The sequence below is a fragment of the Oncorhynchus masou genome, chromosome 1 (genome assembly GCF_036934945.1).
Source record: "Oncorhynchus masou masou isolate Uvic2021 chromosome 1, UVic_Omas_1.1, whole genome shotgun sequence".
NCBI lineage: Eukaryota > Metazoa > Chordata > Actinopteri > Salmoniformes > Salmonidae > Oncorhynchus > Oncorhynchus masou.
The window spans coordinates 50,507,304-50,527,197 of record NC_088212.1 but is presented as its reverse complement, the minus strand read 5'-3'; the positions used below and the strand labels follow the sequence as shown (position 1 = coordinate 50,527,197).

Sequence of the window (19,894 nt, the reverse complement as noted above, 5' to 3'; positions counted from 1 at the left end):
TACACAGACATGTCGTTGTTTTACCTGAACCGGTCTAATAGGTAGAGCATCACCGCCACCACATGGACCGATAGACCCACCAGCAGCCACAGGGTGCTCTGAAAGGGCTGCATGAACGAATCCAAAGTACTGCGTGGGATTTCCTACAGTCAAACAACAGCCAGTGACTCATTCATTGTACTGTGAGTAGTACTATACTGGGTCATAGTTGTAGGAAGAAAACAATATTTTCAATGGGTGCCTGTCTGAGCAACAGGAGTAAGAGCAGAGAGCATACCTTTTTCACAAGGATAGTAAGCCCCTGGTACTTAAAGGGTTTTGAGAACTCGATGTACTGGGCGCGTTCGTTGTTGATCGTGAGCGGAGCCACAATCATGTCTGCCAGGCCACCCAGGAGTTCTCCCATCATGCCGTTCCACTCCTTCTTGTTGCTGTTGTTCACCTGATATAGAAAGAGAGGGGCATCCACTGTACTCTACATACTTAGTTGACATTTCCAAACCTGATTGATGCTTGGATCAGCCAAAAACTGTTTGATCACAAATGCAATCCTACAATTACATAAGATGTTGGACTAAATTGCACTTTAGCATTATGCACATAACCTGTACATGTACCCTTATATTATTGCAGTTAGCAAAGATTTTGCCTAAGGACCAATTTTTTTAATATCAATTGATTATCTGTTGTTATTGTTTTTCAATTGGTGATTTTGTCTAGAAAAACATTGTCCTTTCGCAGCCTACACAATATACAGACAAAATGCAATCAAATCGAATGGACTAGTCTGTCATTTGTTGGTCCTAATAAAGTAATTAAATATGAACTGTGGTGAAGGTGGAAAATAACACCCAAGAATACACATTGATTGGCATTTCATATGTGGTAGTCCACACTATACCACACATGTAGCCAGTACTGCATTTCTCTGTGTGATAATAAACATTACCTTGAACCTTGAGGATGGTATTCCATAGCACAAGGGGGTTCGGTTCTAAAGCTGCAGAACCATATGATCATCTTACTTACCCGCTCCTGTGTACCAAACTTCCCATCAGCCACCAGATGAACCTCATAGGTGAAGTTCATGGTATCCGCTAGTTTAATCAAGAGGTCAATGCAAAAGCCGTAGCAGCATTGGGGTATTATAGGCTGTCCTATAATGGACAAACGACAAACACAAAATCAGCTGAAAAAACTGATATTGAGAGCAAATCAACATATACAGCAAATACAGACGGACACTATACTGAATTAGTACTTGTGTATGTCCTGTGGCTGTCTTATTACCTGGGATGGTTCCATTGGGGCCAGTGCATATAACTTTTTGGACATCTTTGAGTCCATTAACAGTTTTTTCTTTTTGGCAAGTTCCGTCACTTGTTGTGGGTTGGACATAGACAAATGGCTCCTGATGAATGGTTACTATCTGTGAACAATAGAGAAGGGCAAGTATGGCGCCAACACATTTTGGCACACAGGCATTCAACACAAGGAACAAGTGCTTGGGTGTATGCATTAGTGCACACCGTAGCAATTTTTTTTGCCACAGAAAAAGTTTTCAACAGAAACAATTGGACAAATTCAGGTAGGTCTCTCCCCGTTTCTAGCCATTTAGTTCCTAGTGAATACACGCCCGGTTATGCAAGACCAGGGCGGTAGCTGCACATGAGCACACCAAGGTCCAGACCTCAGTTTTTTCTACTTACTGTTGAGAGTTAGAGTAGTAGGTACAACTTCTAAACTTGGTTTTTCTCTTGATGTACAGTATGTCACTCACCAATAGTCACTCAATGAGTCCATCTCATAAAATGTTTTAGATTGGCAAGTTAGCTGGCAAGACTAACTAGACTATCTAAACTATTGGTAATCATTACTAACCAGGCACGCAGGGCATGTGCCCAGGGGTCCTGACCTTTAGGGGGCCCCCATTGATTTTGTTAGTCCCTGTCACTTAGATATAATATTAACATGGCATAAGTCATGGCAAAATGTGTAGAGTTGCAGGAAATTTGCTTTTAAAACGGCAAAAAAATCTCCCCAACCCATGGCAAAATGTTTAGCATTGCAGGAAATTAGCTTTAAAACGGCACAAAAAAAAGTTATGTAAAGCAAAGTCATTTGTTTACATTTTGCTAAGGGCGGGTTGTGTGTTTGTTTTTATTTGGCACATGGGAGGGTAGTGCATTATTTTGACCAGTTTACATGATCTAGTTACAGATTTTAGTATATAACTAGCCACATTTCCTCATCTGCTTGCATGCACCTCCCCTATATCAAGGTGTTTTGGTAGTCCCATTATGCACTACGCTTTTCCGTGTGCTAACCTTTACTATACCACAGGTCAGTATAGTCTACCAGTCTAACGTTCCATCCTGCCCTCTATCATAGTGACATATCTGGTATAGGCTAACGAGCAATCATACCAAACTTAAAAGCATTCAAAGCTGCATACAATTTCAATGTGAAACCACAAGAACAAATAGGAATACCTAAAAGGCAGCGGAGATGCAAGGTGCATCATTGCGCATGAAAGTAGACATGACAAACAGCTCAACAAGCTCCCCTATTGATTTTGTTTTTGGGGCAATAAAATTGCAGACTAGCCTACAACACCACAATGCAATGAATCATTTCATTATTGTTTTCAAGCGAGTACTAACTTCTACTCTAGGTTACTGTCACGAGTCCGACCGAGGGTGGCTTCCCTTCCCGGTTGGGTGGCGCTCATAGCTGCCACTGATTGTCTTTCCTCCCCCTCCTTGTATGTTTATTGGTAGCACCTGTTTGTGATGATTAGTTGGGCTTCTTTAGACAGCTGGCCCGCCTGTTTGTTGTGCGGGATTAATTATTGTAACCTTCGGCTCTGTAGTAGAGGAACGTGTTTGTTCCTGGTCGTGAATTTTCAGTTGTACATTTTTCATTCCCCGTGTTTGGGGCCGTTATTATTGTGAGCACCCTGTGGTGCATTAAAGAGCACAGCATTGCACTCTCTGTCTCCTGCGTCTGACTCCACACCCACGACACCCGGAGCATTACAGTTACAGTAAAGATGTCAGTTGAATAATGGCAGATTGTGATTTATATGATTCCTTCGATTTGGATCAGGCACAGTAGCAGGTCAGTCTGGCTGTAATTTTACTTCTGATTCTGAATGCGTTGTCAGTGGCAGATCATCATTCTCCCAAGTCATCCTATAATAATGTGTCCACATGTGCTCCCGCAGGCCAATTTATTCAGAAGAGCTTAACACACGCTCTGCCTCCTCTCCAATCCGAGCGGCTATTCTTTGTTCACATGGAAGCTAAAACTTCAATATGGCCTTAATATTTATAATTAAACTTGTAAAATGTATTACCTTTTATATGTGCCAGAAACACAACCAGTCACACATTTTTCATCTGAGTAGGCTATTTCAAATGTGTCCTGTAGGCCTGTACATGTTCATCACAAACATACATTCCAGCATCTTCAAAATGGCTTGACATTAACAGGGTCAGATAAAAAAAAGTCACATCATGAGAAAGCATGCAGTTTATTAGGTTACAGATGAAATAAGTTATTAACTTCACAGGGTGGTGAAAGTGCACAGGGATGATGTTGATGCTCCTTTCAATAAATATCTAGGGTTTTATTCTGCCCGAAATGATGACCGATGCTTGGCTGCCATTTGACAAATAGAAATCATCTCGTACTTTTATCCATAATAATCTCATCATGATAGTAGGCTATACCTGCGCTGTATCTGCAAGCTGTTGGTTAGAGCGAACATACCAATACCAGTGTAGGCACAATCGCTATACCTATATACAACCATCAGTAGGCCAAAATGCTAATATATTTTAGATTAATATCATACAGCGGGCAAGCCTATAGGCATATGCATCCAAAACCCTAATGAATTTAGAGCTACAATCTCTGACAGCTGAACCTTGATGGGGACAATTATTCTTACAGGAAAGTAGCCTAAAAACAAAACAAAAAAATAGGATATGAAGTTTTGCATGTGCTACACATCCTAACCCAATGAATAGTGTTTTTATAATTGGTTATAATCTGTTTTTAAAGACAGGTAAATGTGGCTAATTTGGCCAATATCCCTCGTTGGCTGCGCCAGGTCGGTTCTGAATGCATATTGATGTCCAGTAAATTTCTCAAATGTCCGGTAAATTAAAATATTTACTGTCATGTTCACTGGCGCCACAGGGAACTCTGAAATGTGCATGTTGTTTTTAAGCAGATTTTAGAATATTTGCATGAAATTCGGTCACCAATTGGATGGAAACCTAGCTATATACACCCAAAAGACTCTGGCAAGTGCACTAGTCCTGTGTCACATTGATTATGCCTACACATCATGGTTCGCCAGCAGCCCCAAACATCTCAAGAATAAGCTACAGACCAGACAAGATTTGTACGTAAACTCTCCCCTTAATACTCATCTGGAGGTTGAGCATTTTTTGTCTGTATCTCTGTAATGTGTCTGTATCTATGTAATTGTATATGTATTTATGTAAAAAAAAAAAATGAGACATGCTGGGTTCGGACTTGCTGCACTGGAAAACCAGGGAGTTTATTGAAAGTTCCAGGAATTTTGCAACCCCAGTTGCACCATTGTTCTTACATAATATAACCATATGCAATTTCAGTAGCACATGTCTCAGCAACAGATTAGTCCACTGAGACAAGCACGAATCAGGCGGATGTCTTGTGCACCATGAAAAATATATATATTTGCCATTGCTCAACTAAAGAAATCTCAGTCGACCAAAATTGGGTCAGCCCTAGTAGGGAGGGATGTATTTTTTTAAACATTTTGTCGAGATTGTCATAGTCTATTATTATGGTGTTGAACAGGCAAATCGTCATTTTGAAGTGACTAAAATATGCTTTGTTCATTGGTTGTGTGGTGCACAGGCACAGAAACCTGTTGGTGGGAAAATTTGTTGCATATATTTTATATAATTATAATTATGGCATCAAAATGTGGAAAATCATTGTCTGCAGCTTCTTCTGATCATATTGTAATGAAACAGTTAGGGAGAGTGATCTCTCCGTGGTGGTCAGCGAACCCTCAACCTTCTGGCCCAAAAAGCATGCTAAAGTGGAAAAGTTTATATCAACGTTTATAAACATAGGGTTGCTACATTCATTGTTTGTGGTTGTAAACATTGTTTTGAGGAAATTTTATGAGAGGGAGGGTGTTCAATTTATTTAACAATACAAGGGGAGGGTCATGTGAGAATATTTGTAATGTTGGGCAGAGGGGTGCATTTTTTTATGACACCTTGAGTTGGACCAGTCCCCCCCCTCAGTAAATATAAATCTGTCCCTAATTAAATATTTTTTATGCTAACAGATCCCTCTGTACATATTCAATTATAGTTTTTAATCCCTGTTACATCCTGATCTGTTTCACCTGTCCTTGTGACTGTCTCTACCCCTCTACAGGTGTCGCCCATCTTCCCTTGTGTATTTATACCTGTTTTGTTCAAGTCAAGCAGCGTTTTGTCTCTGCTCCTGCTTTTCCTCAGTCTCTCTTTTTCTCATCATCCTGATCTTGACCCTTGCCTGTTCTGACTCTTAGCCTGCCTGCCGTCAGGTTCCTTGGCCTCTACTCTGGATTATCGACCCCTGCCTGCCTTGACCTGTTGTTTGCCTGCCCCTGTTGTTACAATAAACATTGTTACTTCACACAGTCTGCACTTGGGTCTTACCTTGATTACTGATAATCCCCGTGCTGAGTTAATGTGTAGAAGCAAATTGTATAGCTAATAGGCTATGTGTTTGTAGAATGTGTAGAGGTGTAGGCGTGAATGAAGCTTCAGCAACCAATGTGATAATGGGAGGTTTAATTTTTGCAAATTTTTGCTGTTCTCCAAATAGCATTTTAGAGTTAAATTAAATTGAACTTTCCAAAAATGTCTTGGATGGGGGGGGGGATAAAGCCCACTTCCCCTCCCCCTCCAGACCTCGCTAAAACTCAGATTCTGGCTACGGCCATGTGCTGGACGTAGTAGCTACCTTTAGTCTGGTAGACATCTGGTATCCTCTTGGCTTCTCCGTCTCTCCTCCTGGCCAAATGATCTTCCTCTGCGGATTCATCACCACCTACAAAACCAAAGAAATAGAATGGCTAGCATGGGAAAAAGTAATTCAGACAGTACAATCATATGGCACGCTAATTTAATTGGGCTAGTTATTTCACCTCTATGTACAAACCACCCCAAATATTAATGTTCCCATACAACTTGGTTTTATACATTTGATAATAACACAAGCACAAAATGATAGCACCAAGGCATAATTACTTAATTTAACACTTAATTTAAAAAATACTGTATTGTGTACAACTGGTAACATAAAATATTTAATAAAACCCCGTACTTGGGTGCCGTTGAAAATGCCCACTTGCACCAGCCTGGTCTTTTGGTAGTTGAGGATGCTGTAGGTAGCAAACCGCCTGTCACCATCGTCATTAAACTCGATGCGTCCTGTCAGGCCATCTGGGTACTTGGATGACATCAGCACTCTAGAGTCCAACGGGGAGATCGGAGGGATGGCATCATCAGACAAATCATCCCAATATGACATGATGGGCTTGGTTGATGAGAGGGGGTGAGATGGGAGATTGAAAACAATGAGGATGAAGGGAGGAGGGTGGAGGTGGGGGATCTTTTTGGAAATATAATGCAACGCATTTCAAATAAAGTGTGTGTTCGTAAATTCAATCTGGAGTGCCAGAGTGCGCTCAAAGTGCGTTCTGTGCATTTGTAAATTCAGAACGTTGTCAGATTGTCCATACATAAATTCATAGCATTTCGCTCTCGGATAAATTCATAGCATTTCACTCTCGGAGCGTTCAGAGCGCACACTCAACCCTCTGGCCAAGGATTAGAGTTGATGCGAGCATTCTGACAACACAACAGCAGTTAAGCACCCAAGCTAACTGGTTAAGGTTGGCTAGCTTGCTAGCTACTTCCAGACACAAATGAGAGAGCACCTCACTCTGACCATTTTACTCGCCCTAGCAGAACTGGTTAGGTTGATTTCATGTTATCCAGAGCATTGGTGACTGTAACTGTGTGGCTGGAAACAACATTTACTGACACCGGCCATATTCAATGGGTGTGGAGCATTTGTAAATGCATCAGTTATTCTGCTCTCTGGCACACTCAGGCGAGAGTGCTCTGGAATCAGAGTAGATAGCCAAAGTGAATTTACAAACGCACCTCCTCTGATGTAGAATCCTCTATTCCCTTAATTCTGAGTTCTGTCTATGTAGTCTTGCCAAAAGCCAGACACTACATTTTGGAGGCAAAGGAAATACAATTCGAGATGTACCCACCAAGGCTAGCCCAACCCAACTTGAATTTGACCTGCATGGCCCTAAATGCCAATGGAAACTAAGCTTAATTTCTCAGAGAATGCACAATGAGACAGGGATGATTTTCAGGGGTCTGACTTGGTCCACTTCCAATTAGAACTGCTCAGAAAGGAGGTCTTGTTTTCAGACTGCCCTCCCTGCCCTGTCTCCCAGCAACCTCAGGTGCCTGGGCCAGCATGTTCAGTTTTGTGTTTTGGCCCTTGTCTTATACTGAGGATCATACAGGATCGTTCTGGTTATATTCTGGTTATTTCAAGCTGACTCAGACCTACTTCTGACTGTGTGCAAATAAACAAAAACAAAAAGTGTTTGTTTAGTTACTCTCGCTATTACTTGTGGCCTTACCGTTTGAAGAGCGGTCCAGTCCTCCAGATGTTTGTGTTGCCTACACAGCCGCGAGGCGGTTCTGTGATGTTCTCCTTCTCAAAGAGCTCCTGGATGGACTGTGCCACCACAGCCACGGCATCGTTGATATGCGCTGACTCGTTCTTGCCGTTGATGAGCTGAAGGCCGAGCAAGCCTGACCAGTCAACAAAATCACAGTTTTAGAGAAGCACTCGACCCAAGATGGCTAATATTAGGCGATGAACATTAAACTTGCTTATTTAGAAACAACAAGTACCTATTAAGGATAGGAGTTAGTTTGGGGATGATAATGTACAGAACATGGGTTAGGGCAAAGTGAGCATGTTGAAGTGAAGGTTATGTACAGACGTGTCATACATGTAGCCAGGCAAAAACAAAATGCAGTTGTAGCTTACCATCGGCTTTCTGTTACACTTCAATGTGGGGGTAGCAACACACTTTTTCTAAATTAGCCCATGAGAGCCAGACACTCATATTAACGTGAATTCAAAGCAATGTAGATTACCAACACCTCTATTTCATTTGTTGTCTACTGAAAAAAAACACACAAACTAAAAATGGAACAAACAAAATATGTTAGACATTTAAAGCACAGTACAATGAGAAATAACTTGTTTTAAACCTTTAAACAAACAAATGTTTAAACGTTCAAACATTCAATGTATTACACACCACACTGATTAGCCGATGAGGATAAAACATTTGAATAATAAAGCAATGTGACCAGCATGACCGATCTGTCACACAGTCTGTGAGAGAGGCATAGGGTTTAGGAGCAGGACATACCATCTGGTGCTTCACTCAAAGCTTTACCAGACATCTCCCTCTCTCCAACCAGCCACACGTAGCCAGAGCCCGTCATGTTGAGCTGGCGGGCAGCTTTGTAGACCGACGCCGCTTCGTCCTCGCTACAGTCAGATACACATCATTACCACAATGGCAGCTCCAGTCAATCTCCAGTGACTACACCAAGAGTACAATACATGTCAATGTTTATTTTGCTCGGTGCAATAAATGGTTAGTTCATCCAAAATGTACAGGACCACTACTGGCCAGGGTACCAATAACATAGGGACACAGTATATTTGTGTTTTCATTATTAATATATTATTATTATATTAATATGATATAATATATACTGCATGTATGTAACCTGTATTACTATATACTACTACTGTATAATGATGTCATCGAGTCCTGCTGGCCTCATAATAAAGACGTGTCTGTGTGGTATATGATGTTTAGAGGTATAGTGCAGTGAGGGATGTAGATGGGAGCTGACCTGGCAGAGAGGATGATGACGCGAGCCTCCAGGTCCTTGGCCTCCAGCAGCATGGATGTCAGGTTGGTGTCTTGGCTGAACAGGAGAACTTTCTCTGCCTACAGTTAGGGGACAAAATTAGCAAGGAGGAGAAGGACTCAGCCCTGAACCATGCTGTCTTCAGCTCCTCTTTTTCTTTTTTGGGGGGGGGTGGAAGAAATGGAAATAAAGGTTCCAAGATAATCTGTTTAACTGAAAGAAATCGAAGCTGGTAGGAAAAATTGTTCTGCATTTGTGCATGCAAACTGAGGGCTATCAAGACTCCAAAGAGGAACGTGCAAGTTAGAAGTAGAGAGGGAGAAGAAGATTGATGCAACCGCAAATCAAAGTGGTGGAGGAAGGGAGGAGGGTGGTGGTGGTTTCTTTCCCAAAGAACAAAAGAAGAAGGAAATGCTGCAGAAAGGTAGGAGGTGCCATCTGGATTGTGCCTGTCCCACACGTCCAGATCTCCACAAACTTTGTCAATGTAATAGACTTGCAATCTCCTTGGTTTGAACACATGCAACCCTTTACACAAAAATAAAAAAGGTTGGAGGGGGCATTTCATTTTGCTGAAAATATACTAAAAACCCATTCTCGACTGAAATCATAAAAGAAAATGTAAAAATACGTGCTACCAGGATAAGGATATCTCTGGAATCGGTTGTTGACTGTTTGACTTTCTAGTTTCTATTGGCTACGTTCAGAGAATTGGTGGGCGGCGTGCATTGACCATGCAAGTATACCTTGGGTCCTCGCTTGTTGTCATAGGACAGTTGGTCGAGGTTTTCATAGTTCTTGTTTTTATTCTGATGAGTAATGTGCACAGAGAAAATATGCAGACACAGAAGGATATTATAAACAGTTATAAATGGTGTGCAGTAAAGCATTCCAACAAATCTCCACTTTTCTGCTTCAACTTGGGATTCCCAACACTGGGGCTTGCAAAAACATCAAAGGCCTGCTCACAGCATCACAGATTCCTTAGGTTTTAACTGTCTGACACAGGCATCCTCCACCATGGTGTTATGGGAACCAAAAATATCCCCCAGCGACATTGCTCATTCAGTAGTCTATAGTCATTATCAAATGGAAGGCCAATGGCAAATGCAGCAAGTTCACCAACGTATCTAACTGAAACAGCATTAATATCTAAATGTAGTATAATCAAATAGGACTGTAGGAAATGTATTAAGCGAATACATTTTCCGGGAAAAATTACATCTTAGTGTTGCTCTTGGAAGTTCTATTCATTAGTATATTTGACTAAATATCCAAATTATGTTTCTCCCTTATTCCTCTTGAATTATTATTTTAAAAACTGTATGTTGATATAATACAATATGGCATGCAGATGGTCTGTCTAGACACAAAGCGCCCTTAAATATCCCTTAAATAGTCCCTTAAATATCCATTAAATGCCTCAAGGTTTTGGGACCAGAGTCTTGGATCTTTGGATAAATCAGCTAAATATAGTGTGTATATACTGTGTACATACAGTATATTGTGTATATACTATATATTGCGTATATACAGCAGTACTTAATTCCAATGGTATAAATAGGTCTGAAGATCCATAGCTTTGAAAGCTGCTCAGGTCTACAATGTAAACCCAATGATCTACACAAAAACATAACAATAAGAAATATAGTCTATATCTATGTGTGAAGCTAATCATACATGATTTATACATATTAATGACATATTAGTCTGGCGTTGCTATACCTCCAAAATCACGTCAGTGTCACGCCTCCCTTGGAGGTATGGAGAATTTTGTATTGCAAAAAAGGTTTGAATGGTCCGCTGGCTCCCAGCCCTCCCCCACACGCCCGTAGAAGGCGTGCTGTGTGTTATGTGTATCACTGTTTTCCGTCCAGGTAGTTGTAACCTATGCTAGTTTCAAGTGCTAGTGTGGCCGACAGTCTGTGATTTAAATTAATTGAAATTGAAAGTGGATTACACTGGTAAAGTCAAACGTCACATACTTTTAATGTGGGACTATGACAGTCAATTGCAAATGTCTCTTATCTCACCACCGCTAATGAGATGGGTGTGCTTGATGATGCATGTCGCGTTGGAGCTTCTCAAAGTCAGAGGGCGTGGTCGACAGTGCACACCTCATCTCTGCAGTCACATCAAACCTGGATTGATGTTTGGTTTTAATGCAGACAAGAGCACTGAATCCAGCTTCACACAGATATGAGCTGGCAAAGGGAAGCCTACTATGAGTTTTATGGTACTTTCAAGACAACTGGCAACTCAGAAACATACGAGGTCTAATCATAACATCAGTGATCTTGATGTCGGAAAGTCGGAGGTCTAGAAAGAGGCCCGAGTTCCCGAATTGGAATTCTGAGTTGGATGACCTTTCAAAAATATTTTTCCCAGTCGGAGCTCGTTTCTTTTCCAGTTCCCAGCTGTCTTGAACGCACTGAAGTCGGAAGTCAGAGATTTCCGAGTTTCCAGTTCCGAGTTCCCAGTCGTTCTGAATGCGGCATTAATGCTTGGAGGGAGATGGCAGGGTATTCATCTGATTGATCTCACTTACCGGCATGTCAACTGATCCAGGATTACAGTCGAACGGATTGGGAAGCAGGTCCCAAAGTGCTCTTCCAAGTCTTGGAGGTGAGCAGTCATCGCTCGTGAGACACTTACCGATGCTGTTTTCTCTTTTTTTATTTTCATTACACAGAAGGTCAACCAAGTCTGTTTTTGTTTACATCCACTGTGACAACAGTTCCTCTCTCAATTCTAAAAATATTTCCAACACCCCCCTTCAATAACAATCCAGGCTTGGTGTGAAATAGAACATTGTCATGCTCCGATCCCATATCTCCACATAGTTTTGCAAACAGGCTTGCGCTGTGGTTTGATGTACAATCGAAGTTATCTGCTGCAGTATATCTGTGAGTTCTGTGCTCAGCTCTTTTGCCGCCAGTTGCTCTTGGTGTATCATACAATGCGTCCATATGGCATTACCTTCACGCCACAGACGGAGCCCCATCTGTGAAAAAGCCCACCATTCGATCCCATATGGAATCTGTTTTTCGTCAGTATAGCCACGCAGCACATTGAACATTCCCTATGCCGTTTCATGCTCAGGAATCATAAGACATAACAATATGTCCTCGCGAATAGCAACCCCCAACATGTATAGCAAACAAAAGTCAATGCATGGGCATCTCGGCCCTCACTGGTAACGTCCATTTTGAGAGCATAAGCTGGGGAGTTTCTTAGTTGTTCAGAGTTTCCTCTTAATTGCTAGCAATAGCATAAATTATTTGTTTAACAGCATCATCTGAAAAAGGTACTGATGTGAGTTTCTGTGCCTCTGCCTTCCCACACACTGCTTTCACCATTTCGATTGTGTCCGGTATTATCAAAGTCTCTGCAATAGTATGTGATTTCATACTATAGTGTGCCTAGCCATTTATTGTGAGAATGATTCAAATGCAATGGTCAAGTGCGGCCTTTTCCCATGATCTAAGGTTTGAATAATTTTCATTTTGTTTTTTTAGGTTAACCACATTACAATTATTGTGAGATACAAATACGATATTATAATATATGTATATATTTTTTTTGTATTTAGGAAATTCTCCCACTACCCCATTTTCATATGCCTAGTTTAGAAACCGCTGGGTTAAGGTAAAGGTTTTGGTTAGGGATGTCCCAAGGATCCCGGATAGCAAAGACCCTATGCGAACCGAACGAGTCCCTTAAAATACCTTTGCTTCAAAAACAGAAAAAAATAGCAATATTACTGTTTGTCCATCTTGAGACACCGTAGCCAGTATACACTTCCTCAAAATAGTCAGAATTAATCTAGGATAACTCAAGAAATCTGTCATAAATGTTCACGATTTTGCAGAGATCTAAGTTGTGCAAATCTAACTAAGATGATAGTGCAGTATTTCTCTAAATAAAAATGTGCATAAACAATTTGTCTCTCGTTGAATGATTACAAACACTTAATTGAAGAATCCCTACAGTTGACCAATCAACGACGAAGGGGCGTAAACTTCGGCTACCGACTTCGGCTTGTCTCGAGAAAAAATGTTGTGTGCAGGAACAGCCAGGATTTTTTTTGCACAGAAGACCAAAAACTAACAAAAACGTCACAAAATGTTGTCATAGTATATGCACGAACTGTTCCAAACTGTTTCGGATGGGAAGCATGTGTACGCCTTATACAACTGGGAACTCTGAAAAATACGAGGTCAAATCATGACGTCAGTGATCTTGAGGTCAGAGCTCGAGAAAGAGGCTCAAAGTTCCCGTGTTGGATGACCGTTCAAAGCGATTTTTCACAGTCAAAGCTTGTTTTTTTTCCTGAGTTCCCAGTTGTCTTGAACACACTGAAGTCAGAAGTCTGAGATTTCCGAGTTCCAAGTTCCCAGTTGTTTCGAATGCAGCATTAAAGACGATTTATGGTCATGTGTGATGTTAGGTTTGATACTGAAGCTCTGAGGCATGCGTCTCTGAAGCATGCATTGAAATCGCTAAGCAGCTAACTTTGAAGCAGTGTGCATATGTGTATCACTTTATCAGAGGTACATCATCAATGATGTCCAAAGCTTTTTGGTGAAATTTGGTGAAAGCGCCAAAGCCTTCAGAAAGCCTTGATTTCCCATCACTAGCATCTGCATTGGCAGTACAACATTTACTGCAATGCGGCTTCTGCAGAAGTCAGGGCATTCATAATTCTTTCGCTTATTGGGAGCAGAGCAGATCTGTTGTGAAGGAAGTTGTCAAGGAAGTGAGTTTGCGTTTATGCAGGATGTACTGCCCCCACCTACCATCAACCAATCATGTCAATGCAAAGCTATACGGAGCTCTCCGCATTGTTACAAAATTTGAGTGGTGCATGGAGATGCGTTACGGAGCTTGATTTGACCTCCACAAGCCTCTGAAGGCTCCGCAATTGTTCCACACCCTCTGTACAGAGCCTCCGGGCTGCATTTTTTTTTTAGATCAAGCATGAATCGGCTTTAACTGAGCTGCGAGCTAGCTAGCTAATTTTACACACTGTTTAGCTAAGGGAATTAAATGTCATCAGCTAGCTAACTTCCTCTTTGTTAGCTATCTTGATGTAATCATTGTAAATTAAAAACAGTCTCCAAATGCATTTGTAGCCATGGAAGAGGGGGAAATTGCAGCTCCAGATATCAGTAAAGAGAGAGTTTTTGTGTGTAGTAATAAGAAGAAGAACAAAAGATGGCAGTGTCAAATGCCTTGTGACTGATCAAATAATAGTACTATTACGCTGACCTGCTCACTCGTGGGCAACAACATTCAAACTGGACAATACCTCAAAACAACAAGTCAGGCTAGAGAATTTTATAGACAAACACTACCAATGCAGTCAAAACAAAAACATGGCTGAGATTAAACATGGAAAGAATGGAGAACCAAAGTCAATATTTTTTAAATAAATATGAGCCTCTTTGACTGACACAAATTATCTATTTTCACCACCCTCTGTACAGTAAGCATGGAAACCGAACTGCTAAAATCTATAAATTATAAATTAAGCATGCTTAAGTTAAAAAAAAAATGTATTTGTCACAGGAGTAGACCTTATCGTGAAATGCTTACTTACAAGCCATTAACCAACAATGCAGTTCAAGAAATTGAAAATATTTACTAAATAAACTAAAGTAAAAAATTAAATAAAAAGTAACACAATAAAATACCAATAATGAGGCTATATACAGGGGGTACTTGTTAGTCGAGGTAATTTGTACATGTAGGTAGGGGTAAAGTGACTATGCATAGATAATAAACAGCAAGTAGCAGCAGTGTAAAAACAAAGGGGTGGGGTGTCAATATAAATAGTCCGGGTGGCCATTCGATGAATTCAGCAGTCTTATGGCTTGGGGGTAGCAGCTGTTAAGGTGACCTTTGGACCTAGACTTGGCGCTCCAGTACTGCTTGCCGTGTGGTAGCAGAGAGAACAGTCTATGACTTGGGTGACCCGAGTCTTTGACAATTTTTTGGGCCTTCCTCTGACACCGCCTGGTATATAGGCCCTGGATGGCAGGAAGTTTAGTGCGTACGGCCCAGTGATGTACAGGGCCAGACGCACTACCCTCTGTAGCACCTTACGGTCGGATGTCGAGCAGTTGACATACCAGGCTGTGATGCAACCAATTAGAATGGTGCACGATGGTGCAGCTGTATAAATCCTTTTGAGGATCTGGGGACCCATGCCAAATCTTTTCAGTCTCCTGAGGGGTGTTGTTGTGCCCTCTTTACGACTCTTGTTTGGACCATGATAGTTTGCTGATGATGTGGACACCAAGGAACTTGAAACTCTTGACCCACTCCACTACAGCCCCGTCGGCCCTCCTTTTCCCGTAGTCCACGATCAGCTCCTTTGTCTTGCTCACATTGAGGGAGAGGTTGTTGTCCTGGCACTACTGCCAGGTCTCTGACTTCCTCCCTATAGGCTGTCTCATTGTTGTCGGTGATCAGGCCTACCACTGTTGTGTCGTCAGCAAACTTAATGATGGTGTTGGAGTCGTGCTTGTTCACGCAGTCGTGTGTGAACAGGGAGTACAGGAGGCGAGTAAGCATGCACCCCTGAGGGGCTCCAGTGTTGTGGATCAGCGTGGCAGATGTATTGTTGCCTACCCATACCACCTGGGTTTTGGCCAGTCAGGAAGTCCAGGATCCTGTTGCAGAGGGAGGTGTTTAGTCCCTGGATCCTTAGCTTAGTGATGAGCTTTGTGGGCACTATGGTGTTGAACGCTGAGCTGAAGTCAATGAACAGGATTCTCACACCGATGTGAGTCATTTAGGCAGGTTAGTGTGTAAAGATATACATGAGATGAAGGCAAGCCTTAAAATGAGCCTTGAAATAAGTGATGAGAAAGCCACGACACTGGAAAAAGAAACAAAAAAGCTTCAGGATACAGTCAATGTAATGAAAGCTGATGTTAATTAATTTAAATGAGAGAGAACGTTGTTAAGATAAACCTTACTTGATATACAAACTACATCAATGCGCGGAAATCTGGTGCTTACCGAAATTAAAGAAAATGAAGGTGAAGATCCAAATAATTTATGGTTCAACAGCTACAGATCCCAGACAGCCCTGTCGACCAAATTAAACTCAAACTGGTACATCATTATAGACAGAGAGGACAGGGATACGAGCGCCCAATTGTTGCCAAATGTGCATCCTTAAAATATTAAATAATGGTTAAAACCCTGGGAAAAAGACTTGCAGGCTTTAAAATAGGCATGAACGATCAGTTCCCAAAGGAAATCACAGAACGATGCAGAGTACTGTATCCACTCTCCAAAGACAATAGGCTAAAAGGGAAACGTGTAGCTCTTGTAGTCGACAAGCTATATATTGATAACCAACTATTCAGAGACACCAAGACCACTCCATGGTTATTCTAAATAAAATGGAACTTCCAACACTGTTAATGATTGTCATAAAAAAATAAACAGAAATAATAAAATAAAGCAATTACTAAATAAATTATAAATACACTATACTATTCAAGTTAGGGAATGTTGTAAAATACTTTGTGTTAATTTTTTATGTATAGTATTTTTAAGATAAAAGATAGGAAAATTCATTAAATAATAAATCCCCAAATACAAGTAACTGGAACACAAAAGTGGCGCCGGAGAACATGGTTGACGTTTTACGTGCTCCTAACAGATTGTGTTTTTATGTTCATGTTTTTGTGTTGTTTGTAACTTATTTTGTACATAATGTTACTCCTACCGTCTCTTATGACCGAAAAAACCTTCAGGACATTCAGGACCGACGTGAACGAAATACTGGCCCAAATCCCTGTCCTTTGTGTGAAGAAATGACGGAGAAAAAGAGGATGGAGGTCGAGCTGCCATCTGAGAATTCATATGCGATCGAATAAACTCTCCTGTCTTCCATTCTTCTAGCTAACGTGCAATCATTGGAAAATAAAATCGATGACCTACGAGGAAGATTAAACTACCAATGGGACATTAAAAACTGTAATATCTTATGCTTCACTGAGTCGTGGGTGAATTACGACATTATCAACATACAGCTGGCTGGTTAGACGTACGCTGTATCGGCAGGATAGAACAGCGGCGTCTAGTAAGACAAGGGGTGGTGGACTGTGCGTATATGTAAACAAAAGCTGGTGCACAATATCTATGGAAGTCTCAAGGTTTTGCTCGCCTGAGGTAGAGTGATAAGCGATAAGCGGTATGATAAGCGGTAGACCACACTATCTACCTAGAGAGTTTTCATCTGTATTTGTCGTAGCTGTCTACATGCCACCACAGACTGATGTTGGCACTATGACCGCACTCAATGAGCTGTATTCTGCCATAAGCAAACAGAAAAACGCTTATCCAGAGGTAGCGCTCCTAGTGGCCGGGGACTTTAATGCAGGGAAGCTTAACTTCTTATGGGTGGGGGGAGTATTGAGTAGCTTGGATGAATAAGGTGCCCAGAGTAAACTGCCTGCTACTCAGTCCCAGTTGCTAATATATGCATATTATTTGGATATTTGGATAGAAAACACTCTGAAGATTCTAAAAACAGTTTGAATGATGTCTGTGAGTATAACAGAACTCATATGGCCAGGCAAAAACCTGAGAAAAAATCCAACCAGGAAGTGGGAAACCTGAGTTTGGTCGATTTTCAATTCATTCCATATTGAAGATACAGTGGGATATTGGTCATGTTGCACTTCCTAAGGCCTCCACTAGATGTCAACAGTCTTTAGAACCTTGTTTGATGATTCTACTGTGAAGTGGGGGCGAATGAGAGGGGAACGTTCCAAAGGGAGAATGCCTTGAGCTCGTGACGCTCGTTCACGTGAGAGTTTGCTCGTGTTCCATTGCATTTCTACAGACAAAGGAATTCTCCCTTTGGAACATTATTGAAGATTTATGTTAAAAACATCCTAAAGATTGATTCTATACTGTCACGATTGTCGTTTGGAGTAGACCAAAGCGCAGTGTGGTTAGAATACATTCTTCTTTATTAATGAAGAACACGAAGGACACTTAAACAAAAACAACAAAACGAATAAGACGAACGTGACAGCTATATAAACACTGTGCTAACATGCAACATAACAGACAATAACCCTACGAAATACCCAAAGAAGATGGCTGCCTAAATATGGTTCCCAATCAGAGACAGCGATAAACACCTGCCTCTAATTGAGGACCAATCTAGGCAACCAAAGACCTACATTAACACCTAGATGGAAACAACCCCATAAATCTACAAAACCCCTAGACAGTACAAACACCCTAGATTAAGACAAAAACACACAGATAACCCATGTCACATCCTGACCTAACCATAATAATAAAGAAATCAAAGAATACTAAAGTCAGGGTGTGACATATACATTGTTTGACATGTTTCTACGGACTGTAACGGAACTTTTGGACTTTTCGCCTGCTCGTGTGTTATGAAGTTGGATTACTGGGCTGAACACGCTAACAACAAGGAGGAATTTCGACATAAATGATGGACATTATCGAACAAAACAAACATTTATTGTGGAACTGGGATTCCTGGGAGTGCATTATGATGAAGATCATCAAAGGTAAGTGAATATTTATAATGTTATTTCTGACTTCTGTTGACTGCACAATATGGCGGATATCTTTTTGGCTTGTTTGGTCTCTGAGCGCCGTACTCAGAAAGCTTTTTTGAAATCTGACACAGCGGTTGTATTAAGGAGAAGTGTATCTAAAGTTCCATGTATAACACTTGTATTTTCATCAACATTTATAATGAGTATTTCTGTAAATTGATGTGGCTCTCTGCAAAATCACCGGGTGTTTTTGGAACTAGTGTAAGGGATTTCCTCCTCTTCTTCCAAAGAGGAGAGGCGAAAAGGATCAGAGGACCAATATGCGGCGTGGTAAGTGTCCATGGTTCCTTTTAATACGTAAATGTACACATGAACAACTGAATACAAAAACAAGTAATGTGAAAACCCCAAACAGTCCTATCTGGTGCAGACACAGAGACAGGAACAATCACCCACAAAACCCAACACCAAACAGGCTACCTAAATATGGTTCCCAATCAGAGACAATGACCTGCCTCTGATTGAGAACCATATCAGGCCTGACATAGAAATAGACAAACAAGACATCCAACATAGAATGTCCACTCAGATCACACCCTGACCAAACAAAACATAGAAACATACAAAGCAAACTATGGTCAGGGTGTGACAGTACCCCCCCCCCCCGTTGCCCCCACTTCACCATAGTCTTAGTCCGCCTCCTAACCACGGCGACCCTACTAAATGACCCCACTAGACTGAGGGGCGGCAGCTCGGGACAGAAGGGCGGAGGCTCTGGACAGAAGGGCAAGGGCTCTGGACAGAAGGGCAGGGGCTCTGGCGCCTCTGGGCTGAGGGTCTCTGGCGCCTCTGGGCTGAGGGGCTCTGGCGCCTCTGGGCTGAGGGGCTCTGGCGCCTCTGGGCTGAGGGGCTCTGGCGCCTCTGGGCTGAGGGGCTCTGGCACCTCTGGGCTGACTGGCGGCACTGGCGGCCCCTGGCTGACTGGAGGCACTGGCTGCCCTTGGCTGACTGGCGGCACTGGCGGCCCCTGGCTGACTGGCGGCACTGGCGGCCCCTGGCTGACTGGCGGCACTGGCGGCCCCTGGCTGACTGGCGGCCCCTGGCTGACTGGCGGCACTGGCGGCCCCTGGCAGACTGGCGGCACTGGCGGCTCCTTGCAGACTGGCGGCACTGGCGGCTCCTTGCAGACTGGCGGCACTGGCGGCTCCTTGCAGACTGGCAGCACTGGCGGCTCCTTGCAGACTGGCGGCACTGGCGGCGCTGGGCAGACTG

At 42.1% G+C, this 19,894-nt stretch overlaps 1 protein-coding gene across 4 annotated transcripts in view; it reads right to left on the bottom strand.

Annotated features, from left to right (window-relative positions):
* Positions 1 to 19,894, bottom strand: part of grin1b (glutamate receptor, ionotropic, N-methyl D-aspartate 1b) — a 79,360-nt gene that overhangs the window by 38,384 nt on the left and 21,082 nt on the right. For 2 of the 4 annotated variants that reach the window (XM_064974173.1, XM_064974157.1), the window contains exons 4-13: positions 9,800 to 9,862; positions 9,036 to 9,133; positions 8,540 to 8,661; positions 7,733 to 7,907; positions 6,388 to 6,532; positions 6,025 to 6,111; positions 1,291 to 1,429; positions 1,030 to 1,157; positions 278 to 442; positions 25 to 143 (exon numbers count right to left, since the gene is read on the bottom strand). In XM_064974173.1, the coding sequence (XP_064830245.1) occupies positions 25 to 143; positions 278 to 442; positions 1,030 to 1,157; positions 1,291 to 1,429; positions 6,025 to 6,111; positions 6,388 to 6,532; positions 7,733 to 7,907; positions 8,540 to 8,661; positions 9,036 to 9,133; positions 9,800 to 9,862 (1,241 nt within the window). The remainder of the gene's footprint in view (positions 1 to 24; positions 144 to 277; positions 443 to 1,029; positions 1,158 to 1,290; positions 1,430 to 6,024; positions 6,112 to 6,387; positions 6,533 to 7,732; positions 7,908 to 8,539; positions 8,662 to 9,035; positions 9,134 to 9,799; positions 9,863 to 19,894) is intronic. The other 2 variants (XM_064974164.1, XM_064974183.1) reach the window with 1 other exon arrangement.